Raw genomic sequence first — 26,932 nt, 5'->3', positions numbered from 1 at the left:
TACCTTTTTCAGTACATGAGCAGAGAGCTGGATCAGAAGCAGAGCAGCTGGGGCAGAATGGGTACTTCAGTAAAGGATTCAGGCATTCCAAACAGTGACTTAACTCACTGTGCCACAGTGGCTGGTTCAGTCATTACATTTTTGCGTAATTTGTTACGTAGTAAAAGATAACTAAAATCAGCACATACGTCAGCCTATTTTGCTAATTGAATGACTGTGGGGCTGGTGCTGTGGCACAGCAGGTAAAGCCACCACCTGCGGCACCAGCATTCCATATGGGTGCCAGTTCAAGACCCAGCTGCTCGGCCGGCACCGAGGCTCAATAGGCTAATCCTCTGCCTGTGGCGCCGGCACATTGGGTTCTAGTCCCAGTTGGGGTGCCAGATTCTGTCCCGGTTGCCCCTCTTCCTGTCCAGCTCTCTGCTGTGGCCCGGGAGTGCAGTGGAGGATGGTCCAGGAGCTTGGGCCCTGCACCCACAAGGGAGTCCAGGAGAAGCACCTGGCTCCTGACTTTGGATCAGTGCGGTGCGCTGGCTGCAGCACGCTGGCCGCAGCGGCCATTAGGCGGTGAACCAATGGTAAAGGAAGACCTCTCTGTCTCTTTCTCACTGTTTAACTCTGCCTGTCAAAAAAAAAAAAAAAAAGACCCAGCTGCTCCACTTCTGATCCAGCTCTCTGCTATGGCCTAGGAAAGCAGCAGCAGATGACCCAAGTCCTTGGGCCCCTGCACCCACATGAGAGACCTGGAAGAAGCTCCTGGCTCCTGGCTTCAGATGGGTGCAGCTCGGGCCGTTGTGGCCAATTGGGGAGTGAACCAGAAGATGGAAGACCTCTCCCTCTCTCTGCATCTCCTTTCTCTGTGTAACTCTGACTTTCAAGTAAAATAAATAAATTTTTTTTTTTTAAAAAAAGACTATGTTACTGACTGGTATTTTATTTAGCCCACATCTTGGACAAAATTTTCTTTTGACCAAAATGGTGTTCCATTGACCATAAGAATTATCATTCCAATTAACTCCCGTAAACATTGTGATGAAACTACACAAATTGTGAGTGGCTTTCTCAGAAAAGATCCTGTAAGGAAGAATACTTTGCAGATATAATTTCTCTCTCTTCTTTGAAACTCACAAAATATGTTAATATTCTTAAATGTGCTAAGATATTGCATTTAAAAATTGTCTTCCTCTTCCTGAAAGCGCTTTGTGAACTTTTCATATTTGTCAAACATGCATCAGTGTGAAGGAACATTATGCTCTAATTAAATAAGTTTGTTTTATGGCATTTTTCTCCTTTCAGTAGAGGTGGTACAGTTAGCATAATTTTCAAATTAAACATAAAAAACATACTATTCCCCCAGCATCTACATTGGTTTCAAGAGAACTCTTCAGAAACTGTACATTGTGAAATGATGCAAAGTTCTACATAAAGTAAACAAAATAAAACTCATTTGGCAAGCATTGGCTCATTTGGGGAGGAATGATCTTTTGAAAAGAAACAAGATGAAGTAAACAAGCACACTTTGGAAACTATAAAGACGGTACCCCATAAGTAAAAACAAGATTTTAAACTATTTTCCACATTTCACACACACCATGTATGGACCTGTAGGTGTCTTCATCTTAGAAAAATGTAAAACTGTTCTTTGGTTTACTCTTTTTCAAATCTACTTGAGAATTGATTTTTTTAACCTTCTTTAAAGGAACTCGTGATGCCATCAATGAAGCAGAGTTGACAGAGTTAAAACTAGCTAATGTGTGAGTGTTCAAGAATGTTAGCCAAGTCACAGATTTGTAGTATTAGGAGAGTTTACAGAAGCAAGTTTGCTAATTAGCCTGGTACACATTTCTAGAATGAACATGAAATGTCACTCAGATATATTATGACTGGGGTCTCCTTCTTTTATTATGTAATTTGTATATTTGATGTAATTTCAAGAATTTGCAGCACATCTTGACCTAGTGCTACGAGGTTCAGAGAGAAGATAATACCACAAATATGTCTGTTCGGTGGTAAATGTACCCAGATGGTCCTATGTTAGGTCTTGAGAGGGGTGATATACAAGAGATAAAAAGGCCTGTCCGTCTCTCCGAGTAGCTGACTGTGTAAACACAGGCAAATGAAACCAGTCTATGCCAAACAATTAAGAAATAATACAACACCGTGATTAGTCTGAATAAATAAGAGAAAGTGACACATAATGAAATATAGAAACCAAAATCTTTCCTCCAACTCTTACTATCCTCAATGTCTTATCTTACAATTTATTTCCAAACCCCGTGATCACTGGTTCTTGTTTACTCATTTCTCTCTCCATCCAAGCTGCATTGGACAGCTCTTCCATACTTCTACTCAAGCCATTGTGGCCATTTGGGGAGTAGATAGTGGATAGAAGACCTGCCTCTCTGATTCTCCCTCCTTCTCCCTCTCTCTCTCTCTCTCTCTCTCTCTCTCTGTCTCTGTAACTCTGCCTTTCAAATAAATAAACAAATCTTCTTTTTTTAAAAAAAAATTCTATAGTAGGAGGAATAAAGGTGAAATTTCCAATAAATAATTCAGCTATGAAATCAACTTTCAAAAGAGAAGCATTAAGTTCTAGGATTGGACTTGTAGCTTTGTGCAAGCCAATCCTGGGTTTCCTAGGTTAACATTTCTAAAACTGCACATTTCAAAAGTTGCTAATCTCATAAACGCTGAACATTTGCTTTACTTATACAAATACATTTCACCTGCTAGCTCATTTAAAATTAAAGAGTGGAGATAAATTCTAATATATTAGTATCTTGAAAAAAAAAGTAAAAGAAGAAAGAAAAATCCAAGCTTAGGAAATTTCAGGCTGCTACTGAGTTCCAGGGTGAGATTTTATAGCAAATTCATATGAAATTTTACGGGAGATTCATATCTAGGAAGTGCGATAAGTAGGGATTGAAACAATGAAACTTAAAATTCAGCTCTTCACTTGAACCTTGTGATGGCCACCTAATAAACATTACTTTTGTTTAGGGAGAATCCAGTAGCTGCTTTTCGTGGTTAGGATTAAAATTATAGCTTGAGAACAAGACAAGAAAAATCATTGCACAAAAGAGTATGATAAATCTCTATAAAAAGACAAATTCTCAAGTTCTCCCCAAGAAAATCCTATGAGAAGCCTCTAAGATGAGTGATTTTTTTTTTTCTGCCAAATAAGTTTTTATACCTTTCCTCTCTGCTAGGTGGCAGTATGACATACAAAAGAGAGCCACAGAATATTTCAGGATTCAAAGAGCATTACAAATGAAGATTCGAGGAGGTACACTTAATGCAGTGCCAGAATAAAGCAACAATTCTTTGGGAAAAGGTAGTACTCACTGGTCCCACGTTATATGAGAAAAGTGCATACTCCTTATCGGGAGATATTTCATATCTGACGGCTCTTAATGATTCCTAGAAGAAAAAGAAAACAAAGAATTGTAAAGGATCCCATATAACAACTCAGAACTGGTGCTGTTTTCAAAATTTGCTAATAAGATCAGCATGTAGCAAACTGGCTAATATCTATTACAAATGGCTCTATCTTTGTTAGTTGAATGATATTTAGCTTATAAATGCTTTCTCACATTTTATTTGTACTTGTTTCAAATTTCAACAAAATGATACTTACCAAAACAAATTGATGGAAAAAGCATAAAAATAATCTTTGCTCATAGAACTCCCAACCTCTTGACATTTATTTTTTTTTTTTACGAAAAAAAAAGTTTTTATTTATTTATTTGATAGAGTTACAGAGAAAGGAAAGAGAGAGAGAGAGGCTTTTTTTTTTTTTTTTTTTTTTTTGGACAGGCAGAGTTAGACAGTGAGAGAGAGAGAGACAGAGGAGAGAAAGGTATTCTTTCCGTTGGTTCACCCCCCAAATGGCTGCTACGGCTGGCGCGCTGCGCCGATCCAAAGCTAGGAGCCAGGTGCTTCCTCCTGGTCTCCCATGCAGGTTCAGGGCCCAAGGACTTGGGTCATCCTCCACTGCCTTCCCGGGTCACAGCAGAGAGCTGGACTGGAAAAGGAGCAACCAAGACAGAATCCGGCGCCCCAACCGGGACTAGAATCCGGAGTGCCGGCGTTGCAGGCGGAGGATTAGCCTAGTAGCACGGCACCAGCAGAGAGTGATCTTTCATCTGCTGGTTCACTCCCCCAAGTGGCTGCAACAGCAGGGCTTTAGCCAGGAGCCAAGAGCCAGGAGCCAGGAGCGTCATCTGGGTCTCTTATGTGGGTAGCAGGGGTCCAAGCACTCGAGCCATCTTCCATTGCTTTTCCCAGGCCAGTTCGAGGGAGCTGGATTGGAAGTGGAGTAGCCGGGACTTGAACCAGTGCTAGTATGGGATGTGAGCGTTGCAGGCAGTGGCTTAATCTGCTATACCACAGCATTGGCTCCTACACATCTATTTCTTTGCTCATTCTCATACTTAGGCATGCTAAGCAAGTTTTTACTAAAATAGAATCACATTTTACATGTTATTTTGCAACTTCTTTTTAACCATCCCAACGAGTCAGTATACAGAGGACTATCAGTTGTTCCAACAAATGTCTTCACAGTACACAAGTCATTCTATACAAATCATCAATCATGCTGTTTCCTTAACCTACCTCAGCCTCTTTACAACAAGCAACTGCTACTCAGACACCCACGCTCACTCTGAAGAGCACTCTGTTCCCACCTGGTGTACAGCACTTGGGATGTGCTGATACCACATGGAAACACACAGAGAGACAACAGACAACAGTCAAAGATGACATCATATTATACATCTCTTCAAGTTAAGTTGTCTCATGCAACCATACTTTATGGAAATAACTCTGGGGAATTCAGTTTGCTTGAATTAGTGATCTTTAAACATTTTATGGGGCCTGCATCATGGCGTAGCAGGTAAGCCGCTGCCTGCGATGCTGACATCCAATATGGGTGTTGGTTCAAGACCCAGCACTTCTGATCCAGCTCCTTACTAAAACGCATGGGAGAGTAACAGAAGATGGCTCCTGCACCCACGTGGAAGACTTGGATGAGATTCCTGGGACTGGCCTAGTCTTGGCTACTGTGGCCTTTTGGGGAGTGAACCAGCAGATAAAAGTGCTCTCTCTCGTGCGCGTGCTCTCTCTCTCTCTCTTTCTCTCTCTCTCTCTCTCTCCTCTCTGCATAACTAAATAAATCCTTAAATTTTTTTTTTTTAATTTCCATGGTCCACCCCATGGGATCTATCTTAATTTACTGAGTCCTTACAAAAGGGTAACAGTCTGTGCTTGTTATTAAAGGCAGTCATATTCTATAAAGTCACCACAAATACTGAATTACTGAGTACCAAACCATTGCTCCAAGGGGAAATTCAAGGTTAAACTCCTTCAAGTCTCCCTGGTCACATTTTTGTCAACTTATAAACATGTAATTTTTCTTATGTATGTTTCTGCTTAAATTCATCTTATTGAATATATACTGTTGATTTGTTAACACTGAACTCATAGCCGACGGTACCATAACTCATGCCTGAACAAGGATTACCTAACACACATATTTTCTCTGTTTGGCACTTCTTGCACTTAGGAACACCAGACAGTACTTCGCCCTGCGTCTGAGGGTCATTTAAAACGGTGACTTCATCAACATAAACCACAATCATGTGAAAAATATGACACTAAATGGACCACAAAAAAGGCAGCTGTTTACAGAATGAGAGTTGAAACAAGAAAGCAGAATATGGTCTTGTTCTACTTCTGCTGGGAACGCAAGCATTGGACAGTGTGATTTTATTTTTATTTTTTGCTTCTGTGCCCTGGAATGACTACAGACATGATGTGATTATTATTTTTGAAAAGCAATTTTATCACCAAGTGAATCTGCAAATATGGAAGTTGTGAATAAGGAGGTTGCATTCGACAGTGTCTCCAGCCAACTGTTCCTATAAACAATGCTGTAATAAACATCCTCACCTATGTGTCTTACTGATGAGTGTGTGGTTTTTAAGTCATTTTATAGGATAGAGATCAAAGGGTGGGATTGTAATTAATGAGCTTTTACAAAATTTAAATAGATATTGCCAAATGACTTCCAAAAATGCTCCCAGAAGTTGCAACTCCCATCACTGGTGGAATGCATCCTTTCCTTTATCTAGGAGGCATAAGGTGGTTGTTTTTTCTTCCTTTAATTTTGAGATTCTAATGGTTGTAAAGTCGTGCTTCATCGATGGTTTAGTTTCTGTGTCCCTGTTTATGGATGCATTTGATCCTCATCATCTATGTTTCAGGCAATGTGGACTTTATCTTCAGAAAACTACCTATCCCCCGGCAAGTCTTTCGTGTATGTTCTCTGAGCTCCTCTTCCGTCTTAGACTCATTCCTATCCTGTTTCATCCCCACCACTCAATCAAAGCAGCCCTAGAAGAGGCTGCCACAGACCCACCTTGCCAAATGTCACCGTTTCCCAGTTGCCATCTTTCTTGACACTGCTAAGCACTGTCCCCTCCTCAAAACTCAGAGTTCGCTTGGCCTCAGGAGCACACTCCAGTTTCTCCTCTATCGGCCTCACAGCTTCCTTTTATGCTTTGTGCTTTCCTTCACTTCCCTGGCTTTGAAGAGTCCAAGAATTTATATTTGGATCTTCTACTTGCCTATTAAAAATCACGGCTTTCACAACCACGTGCCTGCTTAGGATTCCAATATTTATGTCTCCAGCCCAGACCACGTGAACGTAGACTGGGCCTGATACTGAGCTTCAGACTTATGTATCCACTACCATCTCTGCTTGGCTGTCCAATGGGCATCACAAGAACACTGAATAAACTTTGTTCTTTTTATTCCACCGCCTCCTTCCAACTCCTGCTACTTTCTTCCTCTTCTTGGATAGAAGCAACCCCATTTGCTTGGTGGCTCAAGTCAAACTCTTGGCTGTGCTTTCTCTTTCTTTTTCTTACAGTCAGTTAGAAAGTAACCATTGCTCTACCTCCAAAACATATGCAAAGCCATCCTCTCTCTTCTCCGCTGCCACCATCCTTGCTAAAGACGCGCATTTTTTGTTGTTGTTGAGATATTGCCTTCCGGCTGCTTTCTCAGGCTCACTCTGCTCCCGATGTGGTCAGGAGCATGATTTAAAGGCATAAATCATCACCTCATTCCTTGCTAGAAACCTGCCCACAGCTTCCCATCTCCACTGTTGTAAAAGCCCAAGTCCTGAATGAGCAGCCCACCTGGCCTGCTCTCTCATTCTTCCCTGCATCCCCTACAGCATCGCCAAGCTAGTCTCCATACACTCCATGAGCAAGCCAGGCACACATTAGCCTAAAGGCCTTCGTCCTTCCTTTTGCTTCTGTCTGAAATGCAGAAGAACGATCTTTCATTTCTTTGGGCCTTTTCTCAAAGGTTGCCTTCTAAGTAAGGCTATCTATATACTTTATTATTCCATTCTAAAAAAAATTTATTTATAATAAAATTACTTATTGCTTAAAGAAGACAGAATTTATTTATTGCTTAAAGGAAGTCTTAATAATACAACAGGAAAAAAACCTCAGAAAAAATTTAGAGCAGTTAAGGAAAACTTCATAGCACAGACATCTTGGTTCCCCTAACATTTTCTCATGTTGGTTAGGGTGAGAAGGCTCAGAATAAGGGTTCTTCCTCCCTGCTGTTACCTTAGCTAATGAATAACAAGCAGCCACAGGGCTAAAAACCCAACAGAATAAAGATGAGCAGCAGCAAGAAAGTGCCCCAGAGTAAGAAAGCAGCCCTATTACCTGAACAGAGACAAGACACAACCCAGTATTAACTGCTGCAGTGCCGGCTCTTAAATCCGTTGCAGAAGACCCAAGCCCTTGGTAGAAATGACTCAATTCTTCTCTTATAGGAAATACTTAAACAGAAGAGTTTGTACAAGTTAAAATATATGCAGCCTGGCTGAACAGCATCGAGGCTAGACCATCTGCCTTCAGCAAGCATTGTTGAGTTGAATCATTTGATGGCACCATGGAAGAAGCAGGGCCATTACACCCAGATATCAACAACCTTGCTGCCAAGATTTTGTGAACCACTTCTCTCATTTATTTCTCTAGAAATAATCATTATGTAAGATAATATATATTTTAGTTACTTATCTTACATACCGCTTTTTTTCTTTACTGGAATGTAAGCTTTTATTCAGGAGGATACTTGTTTAATTTTTATTTCTCTTAGCAATGTCTCATCGTCTTCTTGCTATTATGAATATCATCTTCATGCTGTTATGCATATTTTGCTAAACTTTTCCCTAAGAGTTTAACAAGATTAATATTTTGTACATGTAAAATATATGCATGTTTTAATGTGAATATGCAATTGCTTATTGCTAATGAAAAGAAATATAGATTTTGGAAACTTATATTTGAAATATTGTTAAATCAATTTTTTGTAGATTTCTTAGAATTTTCTATATATGTTCTATGGATAAAAACAGGTTTTTTCCCCTTCCCTCCATAATTGGACTCTTTTATTTCTTTCTGTTGCCTTAATACACTTTAGAGAACTGTCAGTGCAGTGCTAAGTAGTGAGAATAGGCATCTTTGAACTTTTCCTAATCTTTCAGAGAAAGAATTTTACTTTTCATCATTTACTATGAATATTAGTGGTAGAGCTTTTGCAGTTATTTTTTTAAACCAGGTTGAAGATGTTCCTGTACATTTCTAGTTTGCTCAGAATTTTTATAATGAACCTGTGTTGGATTTTTTCAAATGCTTTCTCTGCGTTTAAATAATCATATTGTTTTCATTTTCTTACTCTATCTACATGGAAAATTGCATTGTTTCATTTTCAAATATCAAATAGACCTTGGATTGGTGGGATAAACTCTATTCAATTCTAATATATCATCGCTTTTATATATTGCTGGACTCAATTTGCTGGTATTTTGTTGAGGATTTTCAATTTATGTTCATGGAGGAAACTGATCTTCGGTTTTTACCTCCTGGTAATATCTGTTAGATTTTCATTTCAAGATGAATGTTAGCCTAAGAAGTGGACTTGGAAGTATTTTTTCTCCTTTTCTTTTTGTTTTATATCTTATTTTTTCAAATAAAAAAATCTATTTATTTATTTATTTATTTTTTGACAGGCAGAGTGGACAGTGAGAGAGAGAGACAGAGAGAAAGGTCCTCCTTTGCCGTTGGTTCACCCCCCAATGGCCGCTGCGGCTGGCGCACTGTGGCTGGCACACCGCGCTGATCCGAAGGCAGGAACCAGGTGCTTCTCCTGGTCTCCCATGCGGGTTCAGGGCCCAAGGATTTGGGTCATCCTCCACTGCACTCCTGGGCCACAGCAGAGAGCTGTACTGGAAGAGGAGCAAATGGGACAGAATCCAGTGCCCCGACCAGTACTAGAACCCGGGGTGCCGGCGCCGCAGGCAGAGGATTATCCTATTGAGCCACGGCGCCAGCCTGTCTTATATCTTAATACTTTTTTTCTTGCTGTAGCAAAATACTTAAGTCTTGGTCATATATAAAGAATAGGAGTTTATTTTACTTAACACAGAATTATTCTTAGCTGTTTAAATCTAATTGAAAATTGATCCCTGTTAAAAAGAATAGTGGAAATAAGAGAGGGAGGAGATGTACAGTTTGGCACACATTCCCTTAGACTTACCCTTAATGGTAAAGCTAAAAATCTGCCATGGGACTCCAAATCCCATTAAGCTGGCAGGTACCAATGCCATCTTACTAGTTAATGTGATCATTTTAAGAGCATAACTGATTATAAAGATAGGAATAAGTGTCAAAAGGATCACATAAATAAGATCAAGTGTCTGCTAATAACAATAGATAGAATTAAAAAGGAGAGAACAATCCAACATGGGAAGGAGGCCACACAACAGACTCATAGAATGACAAACGCCCTAAACAGCACACTGGCCTCAGAATCAGCCCTTAAGGCATTCGGATCAGGCTAAAAAGCCCATGAAAGCATTTCAGGCATGGAAAACCAAGAAACTGGAGCAAAAAAAAAAAAAAATGGCCTACATGAAAGATCTCTGTGACTGAGATCCCAGTGGAAAGAATTGAACATCAAAGAAGGGCTGGTGCTGTGGTGTAGCAGGTGGCGACACTGCCTGCAGAGCCGGTGTCCCATATGGGTGATGGTTCAAGTCCCGGCTGCTCCACTTCTGATTCGGCTCTCTATTGTGGCCTGGAAAAGCAGTGGAAGATGGCCTGGGTCCTTGGGCCCCTGCACCTGTGTGGGAGACCCAGAGGAGGCTCCTGGTTCCTGGCTTCGCATTCGTGCAACTCCGTCTGCTGTGGCCATTTGGGGAGTGAACCAGTGGATAGAAGACCTCTCTCTCTCTCTCTGTCTCTCCTTCTCTCTCTGTGTAACTCTAACTTTCAAATAAATCTTTAAAAAAATAATCTCACCTAACCATCATTATTTCTCCAAGGTCCCACCTAGAAGTAACATTGACATATGAATTTGAGGATTAAGCTTCTGACGCGTAAACTTTGGGAGACACTTTCATATCACAGCATATTTGTGTATAATTAGTATAATTTACTCCTTAAATGTTTGCTAAAATTGACCAGTGAAGGAGTTTGGGACTTGAGATTTTGAACTATGAATTCAACTTATCATATCGATATGGGGCTATTAAGTTATTTATTTCTCCATTAGTGAGCTGAAATGATTTATGTATTTCAAAGATTGATCTATTATACAAATGTTAGCAAATTTATTGATATTAGGTCTTCAAAACGGTGAGTATACCTGCCTGATGCAATTGTAACTGAAATGGTTTTATTGTTTATCATTTACAAAGATTTTCATTTCTGGTTGGTTCTTTGAAAACAAACTATCGTATTTAAGCAGTTTTTTCATTATTATCTTACCTTGAATTTGTATTAGGATTTTCTTATAAATGTTATCACATGCCCCTTCAGTATCTAGTGATGTAATAATAACTTTCCTATTATTTTATAGTTGTGATGAGTTTTTGATTGATTTCCTAATATATAAATGTTCTTGTAATGATTAAACTATGTGTTCACAGCATTGAACTCAGACACTTGAATGTGGATACAGATATCCCAAGAGGGGTCTTATCTGCTATGCCAAACACTCACCCCAGAATAAGCTTATCATAAAATTTTATTAGTTGATTTTCTTCTTGTTTGAAAGATAGAGACAGATAGAGATCCTCCATTCACTGGTTCCCTCCCTAGATGGTTGCAACACTCAAAAGTGGGCTAGGCTGAAGCCGGAAGCCGGAAGACAGAAACTCACCTCATGTCTTTTACAGGAATGGAAGAGACTCAGCTACTTGCGAATATGCTGTATATGTTAGGGTATATGTTAGCCAAAAGCTGGTACTGGGGGTGGAGGTGGGGTTTCTTTGTTTTTCTTCTTTGTATTTATTTATTTGTTGTTAAAATGTCTCCTCCTTTATTCCAGATTTTACTAAATTACAATGTAAATTTCCCAGATGAAATACCTAGGACCCTATCCAAAATGTCTCAGACTCCTTCAGTCAATACTCCCCACCCTACTGCTGCCAAGCTGGCCAGTCACTTAGAAAACTGCCCCAGCTCAGCCAGTCCTATGACACAAATACTCATGCTTCTGAACCTGTAGCTTGCCCTTTGTTACTGCCATGGATGTTCTCTTGGAAAGCAATGACCTCCAAATTAGACTTCTGTGCTCCTCCACAATTTTATAAGTAACGTCAAATAATTAACTTCTAATGAGTTTCCTAAATTTATTTTATACAAGCAAAACCCTTTTGTAATTAAGGCATTAGGTCAAATATAACTTATGAATTCAGTGACCTTAATACAATATCACTTCATTGGAAACTATATTGATTCTGATCCTGTTTTACAGATAAGATCACTCAGCACAATGACTCTCCAAAGGTCATTCAGCTTGTGAATGAAGGAGACCAACAGAACTGAATTCAATTGGAGGCTTGGGTCTAATAGGACCAGTGCTACTAGTGCGAAAATCAGGCCATGACTTACATGACAATTTCAAATTCCAAGGCATTATTTTTACCGAGGAGGTGGGATTTGAACCCAGGTATTCTGATACAGGATGTAGGTGTTCCAAGTGGCATGTTAACCACTATGCCAAAGAGCTGACCCTGGCAATACTGTTGATGATGGTAGCCACATCCTGTCTCTTGGCACGCAATTTATATAAAATCATTTCAAATCAGACAGACCCAGTTGCTGCTCCTACTACTGCATTCACTGGGTATGAAATTCAGAGACAACTTGAAATGCATTTGCTACAGAATAGGTTGAAAGGATGTAAGGCTCTACCGCTGAAAAAGCATAGTAGCCCTGGAGCTAGGAAGATTAAACCACATCTTCACTTCTTTGCAGTTCTTCTAATGAGAAGCATAAAATATTCTATTCACTTAATTTAAAAATTAAAAGGCTAGCCCATGAAGTAAAAGGATAAAAAAAAAAAAAACATTAGTAAAAGCCATTTTTGTTGTCTGTTCTGTTTGACAGAGAGTAGCAAAAGAAAAGGGAGAAAGAGAAAAGAAGAAAAAGAACAAAAAAAAAGAGAGAGAGAGAGAGACAGAGAGAGAGAGAGAGAGCGCGCGCGCATCTGAGACCCAGGAGGAAATGAAAGCGCCAGGGGCACACAGATAATAGAAGCGATGGACCCAGCAACACACACAAAAGACAGAGGTCCTTCAGGCCACAGCTTTTTAAGATGTGCTCACAAAGATGTTCAGCTGTCACGCCATCCTTCTGTTCCTGGACTAAAGAGGTTCCATCTTAGAGGCCAGCCTTGTTGGACAGGGAGTGAGGGTCACTGTGAGGACTGGCCACTCCAAATCCTGTCTAGCTGCTACCCAGCTCCAGCCACATTTTGCTGTGAGACAACGAGGACTCAAGGCTGTGCTGCCAGATCTTCAAACTTTTCAAGCGATGCCAGAAATTCGGCATCTTAGAGTTTATAAAAACCATTACTGTGGGCCCAAACAAACATTTCAGAGGACAGCTGAGCTGCCACATTTCACCCTCTTCACTGTAGACAAGCAAAGCTTTTTCAGGTCACTTCTGTGCTAAGTGAAATCCAGTCTCAGAGCAGAGGTGTAGGCTCGGTTTAGAGATCGCCTGCTACCGCCTGCCTGCCGCCGTTGTCACCCCTATCCTGAAGGCCTGTTATCTGAGCATCAGTGCAGTGAACCCAGCCTGAGGGAGCTGAACTGTGGACAAGACCTGCTTCCCCCAGGTTCGCCTGTTCCCACCTGGCTAACACCTGTGCATGCCTCCTGCACAGCTGTGCTCTGGGTTCTGGGAACAAGGCAAAGGATGTGGCTTCTCCTTCCCCAGTGCAGTACCTAGCAGGCCTAAGACGGGAGTGCAGAGAGCACGGGAAGGGAATAATATGAAGAAGGATGAAGTGAACAGTATTGACAGTCCAATATTTAGTGCAGCTAACTGGACAAAGTAAACAAAAACCAAAGTCAGACTCTCTTGAGTTCTAATCTCCATCAAATTCTGAGGTTCCTCTGTAGCAGATTTTGTGTTTGAGTTTGGAATCAGTCTAACAAGACTTGCCTAATTCTGTCCCTCGCCGAGGAGTCAAAATTCATTTTTAGGGACTGAGGTAAAATTAAAATTATACATAGAAAGACTGTATACCTGTAAAATCAAATGAGGATGTAAATGAGAGAAACAAAATACCTTTATTTAAATTTTTAATTTAGCACTTAAAATAATTAAAATAATTACATTAGTAAGCAAAACAAGAAGAGAAATAAAAGAACACCCAACAAAACCATAACAGCAGAATGCTATTTTTGTTTAATGGATTTATTTTCTCCTGCAAGTATTTCCAGGAACTTTCTAGAGTTCTTACATATTCATCATTGGAGGAAGTCTAATCTCTTCAAAGCAAGAGACTGAATTTTTAAAAATCTGATTATAATGATTGAATAAATGTTATTAAGACTGCAATTATGGAAACCACCAAACTAGAATATAATACACAGAATTTCACTATCAAAAAAATGAAATATTTTCACAGTTCAATACCCACTGCCATCTTTTTTTTTTTTTTTTGACAGGCAGAGTGGACAGTGAGAGAGAGAGAGAGACAGAGAGAAAGGTCTTCCTTTGCCGTTGGTTCACCCTCCAATGGCCACCGCGGCTGGCATGCTGCTGCCGGCGCACCATGCTGATCTGAAGGCAGGAGCCAGGTGCTTCTCCTGGTCTCCCGTGGGGTGCAGGGCCCAAGCACTTGTGCCATCCTCACTGCACTCCCGGGCCACAGCAGAGAGCTGGCCTGGAAGAGGGGCAACCGGGACAGAATCTGGTGCCCCGACCGGTACTAGAACCCGGGGTGCAGGCGCCACAAGGCAGAGGATTAGCCTAGTGAGCCGCGGTGCTGGCCGCCATCTTTTCAATACACCTTGATGATGTTCGCAACAGAAGCCTAAGTATTATTTTGTATTCTTCTATTTACTTAATATAACATAACAAATATTTTTCATATTACTATATAACCGTCACAGCTACTATTTTAGTGGAAACATTGTAGTTCGTCTATTTTTATATACTTATTTTATTTGCCGAGTTTCAGGTATTTCCACTAGAATAAATAATGCTGCAAACTTTGTACATTGTAGAATGTTTACTTATGAAAATTTTCATGGAGTGAATCAAAATGTATAAATATGTTCATGGGTCTTGAAATATATTGCTGTGTTGCTTTTTAAGCACCTGATACAATGAAAATGATGCAATGAATTACTGTATCAGTATCACCACTTCTTGTCTTCAGTAGTGGTACTGATTAAAAAGGCAGAAGAAGTGTGAGGATTATGGGAGAGTAGAGTAATTACTTCTACAGTGACCCCTGGAGCAACAGCACCGTGGAGGTTACGCCATAGTTCTGTTTGTAGAACTTTTTGGTTTCTTCATCTAAGAACACAAGAGTTTTGATGATACGATCTCCAAGGACTACTCCAGCTTTAAATATCTAAGGTCAAACATTTCACCCTTCTGAAACTTCTTGCTGTGTTATGTCTTAGAAGAATCAGATAGATATGGTTAGACTTCCATAAAGAATGACAGACCTCGTGAAATCCAATTTAATTCGGCAAAATATATTAATTTTATTTTAGGTATATTTTGGAAAGGAAGGAGAGAAGTGAAGCAAAGAAGAAGAAAAAAGTCAGTGTTCTACTCAGGAAGATTTTTCAGGAACTAGGTGACCACTAACCACATGTTCAAAGATCCAGTTTGGGTTGTGAGATATACTTGACTTTATAGTGGCTAATTTTTTTTTTTCCAGAAACAGTCAAATTCCCTGTCCTGGTCCCTGGCCTCAGTCTTTTTTTTTTTTTTTTTTGAAGATTTTTATTTATTTTATTTGAGAGTTAGAGTTATAGACAGTGAGAGGGAGAAACAGAGAGAAAAGTCCTTCCTCTGCTGGTTCACTCCCCAAACGGCCGTAACAGCCGGAGCTGTGCTGGTCCAAAGCCAGGAGCCAGGAGCCTCCTTCGGGTCTCCCATGTGGGTGCAGGGGCCCAAGGACCTGGGCTATCTTCCACTGCTTTCCCGGGCCACAGCAGAGAGCTAGACTGGAAGAGAAGCAGCCGGGACCAGAACCGGCATATAGTGGCTAATTTTTTTTAATTTTTGACAGGCAGAGTGGACAGTGAGAGAGAGACAGAGAGAAAGGTCTTCCTTTTGCCGTTGGTTCACCCTCCAATGGCCGCCGTGGTAGCACGCTGCGGCCGGTGCACCGCGCTGATCCGATGGCAGGAGCCAGGTGCTTCTCCTGGTCTCCCATGGGGTGCAGAGCCCAAGCACTTGGGCCATCCTCCACTGCACTCCCTGGCCACAGCAGAGAGCTGGCCTGGAAGAGGGGCAACCGGGACAGGATCGGTGCCCCGACCAGGACTAGAACCCGGTATGCCGGCGCCGCAAGGCGGAGGATTAGCCTGTTGAGCCACGGCGCCGGCTAGTGGCTAATTTTTAAAGGGAGAAGTAAGTTATAGAGTGTAACGAGCACCTTTTTATAATTTATTGATTTATTGACAAAAGAGTCTTGCAAGGAGCATGGAAACAAAATAACATTGTCCTTTATTTTAAATACAGGAATTAAATAAAATGTCCCTGAATTCATGGGATATCAAAAATGTAATTTAAATAAATTGGTTTAGGTTTGATTTTAGAAATATGAGAGTGTCTCTTACTATGATTACCAGGTTTTGATGACACCAGCTTACCCTGGTGTAGGAAATTTCAAACTCTCCCCTTGAAGATTCTATATCTGAAAATGTTTAAACCAACAATTGACAGAATAACAGGAGAAAAATCATAGAAATTGGGGCCAGTGCTGTGGCATAGCGAGTTAAAGCCCTGGCCTGCAGTGCAGGCATCTCACATGGGCACCAGTTTGAGCCCCAGCCACTCCACTTCTGATCCAGCTCCCTGCTAATGCGCCTGGGAAAGCAGCAGAGGATGGCCCAAGTGCTTAGGCCCCTGCACCCACGTGCGAGACCTGGGAGAAGCTCCTGGATCCTGGCTTCGGATCAGCACACTTCCAGCCATTTGGGGAGTGAACCAGTGGATGAAAGACCTCTTTCTCTCTCTGTCTCTGCCTCTCTCAGTAACTCTGCCTTTCAAACAAATTTAAAAAAAAAAAACTTTAAAAATCATATAAATTATTAATTGTTCATAAGCATGGGAGCTGTACAAAATATTAAATTCCAAGAAGGGTCAGATGGTTGAGACTCAAATACTCTTCATACGGGAGAGGGAATTGGGGGATGATGGTACTTTTAGAGAGGAAATACATTATTTTTAAAGGAAAGAACGAGCCCAGAGAACCAACAATGGCCTGGGACAAAGTTACTTTGTAGGTGTAGTGTTTGATTTTCAGGGTTTTTCTCTGTGATAGGAACTTAGTCTTCCTTAATGAAATTCCAGCAAGATTTGAAGACTGTGTTTGTCCTTGGCAGAGCTGGTCTTTAGGTAGATAGGAGAACTCAGAGAAAGCCCTTCTGTGTATTTGCTGCTCCACAGGTACTCAGTTTGAAGTTCAAGGTGCTATATGTGGGGGTCACATTTGCAGACCCCCATAGTAGGGAGCTCCAATCAAGGAAGTGTGCATTCTGTCACCTGTTACTACTGTTGGAAACAAGGGGCTATACACACCCCACAGAGTGCTCTTACCACGCTCCTTTGCTGGACTGTCTTATGGGTTTGCCCACTTAGAACCACTGCACTCATGCTGCTTGAGCCCTGATCCTTGCCTAAGCTCTCAGGTCCAGTTCAACACATGTGGCTTATGCTCACATTCCAGCATTTTACATATCATCTCTAAATGAGTCCTTGCAACACTCCTGAGAGGCAGGACTAAGATGTACACAGATGACACAACTGGCCTCAGAGCTGGTTACTACCGAGCAGAGTGACATCCAGCATGGGGACGAAGATCCAAGGCTCAAGATCATTCCCTTGGAGTTGAATGACCCCTTAAAATCTATCAATCATATTGGATGTTTCTCGAAATCTGCTGCCTTGTATTGCCATTCATAAAACACATAGCCATGGAGCACCTATTATGTCTAGGTCACGTTACTAAGCACTATGGGAGACAACATTAACTCAAAGAGCCTCAAGCCTTATAACGTGAAGAGTTTTTCTAGAGAAGATGTGCTTGTGATTTGAGAGGCAGTCATACTATTATTGAGTTCGTTTTCTACAGAAACCAAAAATTTTAAAAGAAGATGAATATTTTGATAAATGTTCCCTTAGATTATTTCCTACTACCAAATATGTCTTACTATTAATAATAAAGAGCTGAAAATATTCTATCATCCACAAATACACATGAAATCAAAGAATGTCCACAAAAAATGTGAACCATGATATACTCATCATGGAATGTTAATAGCATACACAAACATGCATGTGCGATTTAAAGTGTTTGCAGCATTCTAAAATATATCACGGTTTCTACTGAGAAGCATGAAAAAGAATAACTGAATTAAAATTTTTGGTCAAAAGCATTTGCTTGGGGAAGGCAGGGTGAGATACTTGCTTGTAACTTTAGCACTTAGCACAAGCCTACATTTGCATAATTGTCAATGATCTTAACCACTTTTCTGCAGGACTGGCAGTGTTGGCTCTCATTTGCATTTGTTTCCATGCCCTCCATCAATCCCTGTCGAAGAGCCAGTCACAGTGAGCCAAGGAGCCAGGAACTGGCTGGAAGCAAACAGATGTGGGTACCTTAACATGGAGAGTATACACATATGCAAACGCACACAAAGAGTCTGCTTTTATGGGCTGGGGAAACAGTGGAGAGGTCAGGGTTGCAGAGAATATTTTAAAATCCTGTGTACACAGAGTTTATAGTTTCTTGTCAAGTTTTCTACTTGTTTTAGGATGTTTTAGAGACCAAAATCAAAATTACAGTTGGTCACATGGTAGCCTACAGGTTGCCTTTATCACTAGATTCCCTGCTCCCTCCTGTCCATGCCATCCTGCAGGCTGTAGACCCTCCTGGCAACTCTGAGCTCTTTGGGACACCATACTTCACTTTCTCACTTGCCGATGTGAGCGTGCAGATAGTGTAGAAAACCCATGTCCTAGACTGGCAGAAGAAATCAGCCATAATTTGGAAGGGGGGGCAACAGAAGCACAAAGATTTTCAATAACTAACTGGCTCAATGGAAATGAAAACTGGAGCGTTTGCATTCTAAATTATGATGCAGGCCCCTACAGGACCCGCCCTCCTCTCCTTTGAGGTCTACGTCCATCTAAATGTAGTTGTGTAACAAAAATGATGAATCGATCAGGTGGTACACATTTGGTACTCCATAAATGTTTGGAAAATGATGTTGTAAGAAGAGAAAGATTGCATCGTATAGAATATGCCAGCTCATGTGAGATGAGGGCTTATCTCTACCTACTGTGGTGTCTGAAGTCACCTTATTACTTGCTAAAACAACTGCAGTTAAAATCGGTGGTCTCTCCCACGCTAATGATTTCAGGAAGCCAAGGTGGTTCATATTCCGGTACTGCACGACTACGTAACAGCTGTATGTCTAGTACCCAGCCGTTACCAAACTGCCAGTCTCATAGGAAACACAGATACATCCTGACATTAAAATGCACTTATCTCACAGGTCTGATCATTCTCTCCTGGTGATTAATCTTACAAAAACCACTTTTGAAGCTAGAATTTTTAAGTGGATTGAATCAAATTTTCTTAAGGGAGTAATTCTACTAAACATTGCTGTTTCATGCAAGAACCCAGGTATGTTCACTTCTTCCAGGTCTTAACTTTACACAATGCTACCTAATTCAATAAAACAATCATTTTAGGAACTACTCCATCCTCCTACAGGGCAGGAGTCCCTTACCCCAGCAGGCTGTGTAAAGAGCAGGCTCCATTCAACACTAAGCCTCAGCGAACTGATTTTTTTTTTCTAGAAAAAACTATTGTGACACCAAAATCAACTAGACAAATTTTTTAAATAGTAACTTAAATGTTCTTTAGGGAGCGGCTTTCCCATGTGTCTGGGACTGGGAAAGATGAAGCTGTTTTTCCTTCTCCATTCTGATTCCTCACCCAGCTACCAAAGCTGTGGGCTGTGACAAGCTCACTCACTAACTTGAGGTTCAACGGTCTTATCTGTGAAATCAGGTTTGACCCTTGCTTTTTTTTTTTTTTTTTTGACAGGAAGAGTTAGTGAGAGAGACAGAGAAAGGTCTTCCTTCCGTTGGTTCACCTCCCAAATGGCCGCCACAGCCAGCGCGCTGCACTGATCCGAAGCCAGGAGCCAAATGCCTCCTCCTGGTCTCCCCTGGGGCCATCCTCCACTGCACTCCCGGGCCACAGCAGAGAGCTGGCCTGGAAGAGGGGCAACCAGGACAGAATCCGATGCCCCAACCGGGACTAGAACCCCGGGGTGCCGGCGCCGCAGGTGGAGGATTAGCCCAGTGAGCCGTGGCGCCAGCTGATCCTTGCTTTTTAACATAGATTTTAGCTTAGTTTATTCCTTTGATTTCCCCCAGGGTACCAGATAAGAAAATGATCAACTCCTGAAAGTTGGAGATTTATTTTTTCAATAGTGAATGTGGATATGTTGTCAACAAAGTTCTCTGACACTGATTTCTGCTACATCACTTTGGTCAATGTTTCTGATGAACACCTTTAACTGTACACAGACCTGAAATCTTATTATCATTCAAATCTTTGGGAAAACAAGTTTTCCCAGGTTATGAGGCAGTGGCATTCAGAGGGACTCTGTACAAGTTTTAAATCATAGCCAATACTTACTGTCATTAGGGAAAGTGCAGTCATAGTGCCCAAGTTAATATTCCCTGTAATTGTGGAGATGAGCTTTTTTTTTTTTTTTTTTCCAAATGAGGTTTGAACAAGTTTTCCTGAAGTATTCTATAGGCATCATTGCAATTGTTCCGTAAACGTGTAAGAGCCTTAGGACTTTATCTTTCAATTATATATGATATGCAACGCTTGTTTCCAACACCTGCAGAGAAATTTCCCGGACACCAAAAGAAACTGTGCTTTCATCTTATTAAATTGGTGTGGCTTCAGTTCACATTATCTTTCGTTGCTCAGCCCATAGTATTACAAGTCTATTGCTTCTCCTTGGCTAGAGTAAAAGTTGAAACCTAAAGTCATTTTCTGCTTTATTGATTTGCAGGAGGAAAAACTGGAATTATCCTGGTCATTAGAGAGAGTACTTACAATTTTTTTGCCTTCTATTAACACAGTAGAAATATTTGTTTCAACGTTCTGCAGTATCACATTTCCTTTCTTTTCTCTGTAGATGAATTCTTTATCTAGAAGAAAGGAAATAAAAAAGAAACTTGAAACATCAAGGAAGTTACCTAGGCTTCTGATGGACACTTATGTAAAATGAGTTGACTGGTTCTGAAAGAGATCTGCTGCTTTTCATCAAAGCGCCCTTTAAAAGTGGGGAAATATGTTCAGCTCATCTTAAGACAGTCTCATGTGAAGCTTCCTTCTGAACTTTGCCTCCTATTTTATACACTCAAACAGAAAGTACAAGCACAAGCACATAGAATCTTTAGAACATGCTAGAACTTTCTTGCTCAGGACACACGGAATGGACATGCAGTAGATTAAGAAACCAGATACCTTAAGGGATGCAGGGTAATTGGTAGTAAAGGGACCAGTTTCCTATGTCTGAAACTTTGGGGTGAAACATTTTCATGTTGTCTACAAGAGACTCTGGAAGGATTTAACTCTCATACTGCCATGAATATCTGGGCATCTATCTCGTATTGCCTGTGACTCTCTCTTTTGTATGCAATCAACCAGATTTCAATTATCTCTTAGAAAATTAGTAAGTCATTCATGCTATGTACATAGACTGTGAAGGAAAAGGTAAGCTTTCTGAAATACAAGATTGTTGATTGAGAGGTAGGGCACACAATGGGAAAAGAGAAATGGGTGAAGGCAGTAACACAGCCAGTTTGACAATAAGGGCATTGCACACTGTAACGGTTGACTGAATAGTGTTGTGCCAGTTGCATTAATTCAAAAGAGTAGTGATTCAAGAATGTCTAGTTTTGGGGCCAGCACTGTGGCATACCAGGTAAAGCTGCTACCTGCAGTGCTGGCATCCCATATTGGTGTCAGTTCGAGTCCTGGCTGCTCCACTTCCGATCCAGCTCTCTGCTATCGCCTGGGAAAGCAGTAGAAGACGGCCCAAGTCCTTGGGCCCCTGCACCCATGTGGGAGACCCAGAAGAAGCTGCTGGCTTCTGGGTTTGGATTGGTGCAGCTCCAGCCATTGCAGCCATCTGGGGAGTGAACCAGCAGATGGAAGACACCTCTCTCTCTTTCTCTGTTTCTCTCTCTCTGGCTCTCTATAATTCTGAATTTCAAATAAATAAATAAATAAATCTTAAAAAAAGGAACATCTATTTTTATAAGGGAAATTAAGTCTATCAATGCAGTGAAACTTTCGACATTACATGATTCTAGCCCAATTCAATTTATACATTATGTAAATTGCCTTCAAAAGTTCAGTGCTAAAGCTACTACTAATTGATACCTAGATGAAATTGTTTCTATTTATTTTCCTGGTAATACTTTCATGTACAAATCAATGAGTCATGGTTTTCTCTCTCTTTCTCTTTCTCTCTTTCTCTTTCTTTTTCCCTTTCTCTCCTTCCTTCCTTCCTTCCTTCCTTCCTTCCTTCCTTCCTTCCTTCCTTCCTTCCTTCCTTCCTCTCTCCCCCTCTCCCCCTCTCCCTCTCTTTCTTCTAGGTAAATACACCAGGGTACATTTATCTAATGAGCTATATCCATTAAAAGTCACCATACATAGGCATCTATTCAACCATTTCAGTGACATTATGCTTATACAATAAATTTTAAAATTCCTTTATTTTTGGAAAGCACTTAAGAATTAGCAAATTTTTTTAAATTTGTATTTTATTTATTTGAAAGGCATAGTAACAGAAAGAGGTAGAGACACAGAGAGAGATGTCTTTCATCCACTGGTTCACTCCCCAAATGGCTGAAACAACCCAGGCTGGGCCAGGCTGAAGCCAGGAGCCAGGATCTTCCTCTGGGTCTCTTGCCGGAGTACAAGGGCTCAAGAATTTGAGCCATCTGTCACTGCTTTCCCAAGCTCACTAGCAGGGATCGGAGAGGAGCAGCCGGGACTCGAATTGGTGCCCATATGGGATGCAGGCACTGCAGGGAGGGGCTTTAACCCTCTGCACCACAGCACGGACCCAATGTTTCATGGAAAGTGGACAGTTTTGGAGAAGCATGGCTGGACAATGGGTATAACCTCGTGGTCATCAATGGGGTGGGGATTAGCAAGGTTTGTTTGTTTAGATTCTTTTCATGTCTTCAAGATAAGGATGCTCCTTTCCTGTGGGTGTAGAGAGGGCACCTCTGGACTGGTCTCCTGCCTACTCTGGAGACAAGTCAGAGAATTTATCATGGCCTGCTTCTGGGCGGGAGGCAGGGACCAGGCAGATGTCCCACCGTGTGTGTTTCTTCAAACACTAAGGTGTTGGGGTAGCATGTCCTGAACCCCATCACTTAAACTTTGTTCCTTATACTGCTTTATATTCTAGGAAAGATAATAGGCTATACTTTAGTAGGATAGCAAGTCTTGAAGTCAGGTTCTTTTTTCCCTGAATTGGTAATCCATGTGTTCTTTTCATTCTTGGTCACATTGAATAGATGTTTATCACATCCATTGACCTTCTCAAAGAACAAGGTTTTGGTATTATCCTTTCTATTATTTCTGTATTCTGCTTCACAGAATTATGTTCGTTTCTTTTTGATTCCCCCCTTGTATCCCTGTGGCTTTAATTTGATTTTTAAAAGATTTCTTTATTTTTTTGAAAGTCAGAGTTACATATAGAAGGAGACACGGAGAGATCATCCATCTGCTGGTTCACGCCCCAGATAGCTGCAAGGCCAGGGCTGAGCCAGACTGAAGCCAGGAGCCAGGATCTTCCTCTGGGTCTCCCATAGCTTTTCCTTAGAACATTAGCAGGGAGCTGCATTGGAAGTGGAGTAGCCAAAACACAAACCAGAGCCCACCATAAGGGATGCCAGCATCACAGGCAGTGACTTTATCTGCTACGATGCAATGCCAGCCTCTAATTTTCTTTTCACACTGTGTTACTGTAGGATCCTAGGTGTTTGGTTGATAATTTCTAATCTTTGCAATAAAAATGTTAAAGCTGAAAAATTCCCTTATGATGATATTAACTACATCTCACAAACTGATTTGCTGGATTATGTTACTCTTCAGTGTGAAATACTCAAAGTGATCCACAGATTCACTGCAATCCATATAAAAATTCCAATGTCATTTTTCACAGAATAAACAATGCTTAAATTCCTATGGAACCACAATAAACCCCCAATAGCCAAAACAATGTTAAGCAAAAAGAACAAAGTTGGCAACAACACATTCCCTGATTTCAACATGCATTGTACAGCAACTGCAATCAAAACAACATGGTGCTGACATGAAAAATAGAAACACTGGGGCTGACGCTGTGGCATAGCAGGTAAGGCCGCCACCTGCAGTGGTGGCATCCCATATGGGTGCCAGTTTGAGACCCGGCTGCTCCACTTCTGATCTAGCTCTCTGCTGTGGCCTGGGAAAGCAGTGGAGGATGGCTCAAGTCCTTGGGCCCTTGCACCTGCGTGGGAGACCCAGAGGAAGCTCCTGGCTCCTGGCTTCAGATCAGCACAGCTCTGGCCATTGTGACCTTCTGGGAGTGAACCAACAGATGGAAGACCTCTCTCTCTCTCTCTCTCTCTGCCTTTCTTCTCTTTCTGTTAATCTGGCTTTCAAATAAATAAATATTTAAAAAATACAGACACATGAACCAATGGAGCAGAATTGAAAGCCCAGAAATAAACTCACACTTTTACAGTCAGTTGATATTTGACAAAGGTGTCAATAAGACACAGTGGAGAAGGGACAGTCTCTTCAATAAATGGCATTGGGAAAACTGGATATCTACATGCAGAGGAATGAAACTGGACTCTTAGTTTATATACAAAAATCAAGTCGAAGTATATTATAGCCTTAAATATAAAATCTGAAACTGTAAAGCTACTGGAAAAAAGAAAGAGGGGAAAAGATTTATGACTATGGTATAGGCAATGATTTTTGTATATGACCCTGAAACTTAGGCAATCACAAAGAAAGCCAAAGAAGGTGACCTCAGATTAATTAAAAAGTTTCTGCAGTGCAAAGGAAACAATGAACAAAGTGAAGAGAAAATCCAGAGAACAGGAGGAAGCAAATCATACATCAATTAAAATTATTTCTAGTTTTTTTCTGTAATATCTGCTAAAATCAGAGATTATTAGAAATTTTATTGCTATATATCTTTAATTTAAGTCCACTGGATCAGAGGACATTCTGCACACAATTTCAGTTGTTTAAAATTCATTAAGAGAAGCTGGCATTATTACACAGTACATTAAGTTGCCACTTGCGATGCTGGCTCCTTATACTGGACTATACTGAACTGATTTGAGTTCTAGCCGCTCTACCTGCAATCCAGTTTTCTGTTGATATGCTTGGAAGGCAGTGGAAGAAGGCCCAAGCCCTTGGTCCCTGATACCGTGTTGGAGACCCAGAGGATATTCCAGAATCTTTTGTCCTGGTGTATCCATGGATTCTGTGGCCATTTGGGGAGTAACCCAGTGGAGGGAAGCTCTCCCTTTCTCTGTTGCTTTGGTGGCAGGGGAACCCATGTACTTGGGCCATCATCCGCTGCTTTCCTAAGTGCACAGCAGAGAGCTGGATTGGAAGTGAAACAGCTGGGACTACAACTGGCGTTCAAATGGGATGCTGGCATTGCAGGAGGTGGCTTGACCCACTGTGCCATAACGCTGGCCCCCATTCATTCTTAAAGAACATTTCCTTTGACTATAGATCTCCAAGTTGACAGTTCTTTTTTCCCTTTTTAGCATTTTGACCAACATAGTTTCTAATGAGAAGTCAGACATTAATTTAATTGCTATTTCTCAACATTTAATATTCATTTTAATTTTGGAGCTTTTTTTTACTAAAAATTATTTCTCTCAAGGTAAACAAATTTCATGTTTTTCATGTATATATTTATTTAGGAACATAGTGATATTTTCCACTCTGCCTTCCTCCCACCTACACTCCCACCTTTCCTCCTCCTTCCTTTCTTATTCCCTCTCAATTTCTACAATGATCTACTTTCAGGTTATTTTATACTTATAAGACTAACCCAACACTAAGTAAAGTGTTTAACAAATAGTAAGTAGAAAAAAACACTGTTCCTAAACAATAGAGACAAGTGATGTAAGCATCAAATCTCAGAATGTTAATTTTACTCCTATACATTACATTTCTGGTACATTAGTTACACAGATCAGGGAAACCATATGGTATTTGTCTTTCTAGGACTAGTTTATTTTACTAAGTATAATGGTTTCCAGTTGCACCCATTTTGGTGCAAAAGACAGGATTTCATTCTTTTTTTATGGCTGAGTAGTACTCCATAGTGTATGCATACCATAATTTCTTTCTTAGTCATCAGGTGATGGGCATCTGGGTTGATTCCTTATCTTAGCTATTGTGAATTGAGCTGCAATGAACATGGGGGTACAGATAATTCTTTCATATGTTGATTTCATTTCCTTTGGGTAAGTTCCAGGAGTGGGCTTTCAAGACTTACCCACTACCTTTGGTTTTCAACAGGCTGATAATGTTGGGTTTCTTTGCAACTATTTTGTTTGATGTATGATGAGCACCTAGTATCTGCAAATTTATTTCTCTCATCACATTTAAAAGCTATTTTATTTAAGAGGCAGATAGAAGGGAAGAGAGAGAGAGAGAGAGAGAGAGAGAGAGAGAGAGAGAGAGAGATTCCAATTGTCTGGTTCATCCCCAAACACCTGGGAGCCAGAACCGAACCTGGGTTTCTCACATGGGTGGCAAGGGTCTAATTATTTGAGCTACCACCTGTTGCCTCCCAGAGTGAACATTAGGTGGAAGCTAAAGTTGGGAGCTGAGTTTGGACTCAGACGTAAGCATTCTGATACGGATGTCAACATCCCAGGAGACATCATATTTTTTAAATATTAATTTGCCAATTATGTTTATACCCTTTTATCAATATCCTCTCGTCCTAGTATTCTAATTATACATATAAGGTGTCTTTCAAAAGTTCATTGAAGGCCTGGTTCTGTGGCGTAGCAAGTAAAGCTGCTGCCTGCAGTGCTGGCATCCCATATGGGTGCTGGTTCGAGTCCTGGCTGTTCCACTTCTGATCCAGCTCCCTGCTAATGCACCTTGGAAAGAAATAGAAGATGGCCCAAACTTGTGGGCCCATGCACCTACGTGGGAGAACCCAGAGGAAGCTCCTGGTTCCTGGCTTTGGACCGGCCCAACTCTGGCCATTGCA

General features: G+C 40.9%; 1 protein-coding gene across 1 annotated transcript in view; it reads right to left on the bottom strand.

Annotated features, from left to right (window-relative positions):
* Positions 1-26,932, bottom strand: part of DPP6 (dipeptidyl peptidase like 6) — an 889,247-nt gene that overhangs the window by 352,119 nt on the left and 510,196 nt on the right. The window contains exons 4-5 of the mRNA XM_062193815.1: positions 20,719-20,813; positions 3,346-3,420 (exon numbers count right to left, since the gene is read on the bottom strand). Of these exons, the coding sequence (XP_062049799.1) occupies positions 3,346-3,420; positions 20,719-20,813 (170 nt within the window). The remainder of the gene's footprint in view (positions 1-3,345; positions 3,421-20,718; positions 20,814-26,932) is intronic.

The sequence above is a fragment of the Lepus europaeus genome, chromosome 5, assembly GCF_033115175.1.
Source record: "Lepus europaeus isolate LE1 chromosome 5, mLepTim1.pri, whole genome shotgun sequence".
Lineage (NCBI taxonomy): Eukaryota > Metazoa > Chordata > Mammalia > Lagomorpha > Leporidae > Lepus > Lepus europaeus.
This window is presented reverse-complemented; position numbering and strand designations above follow the sequence as displayed.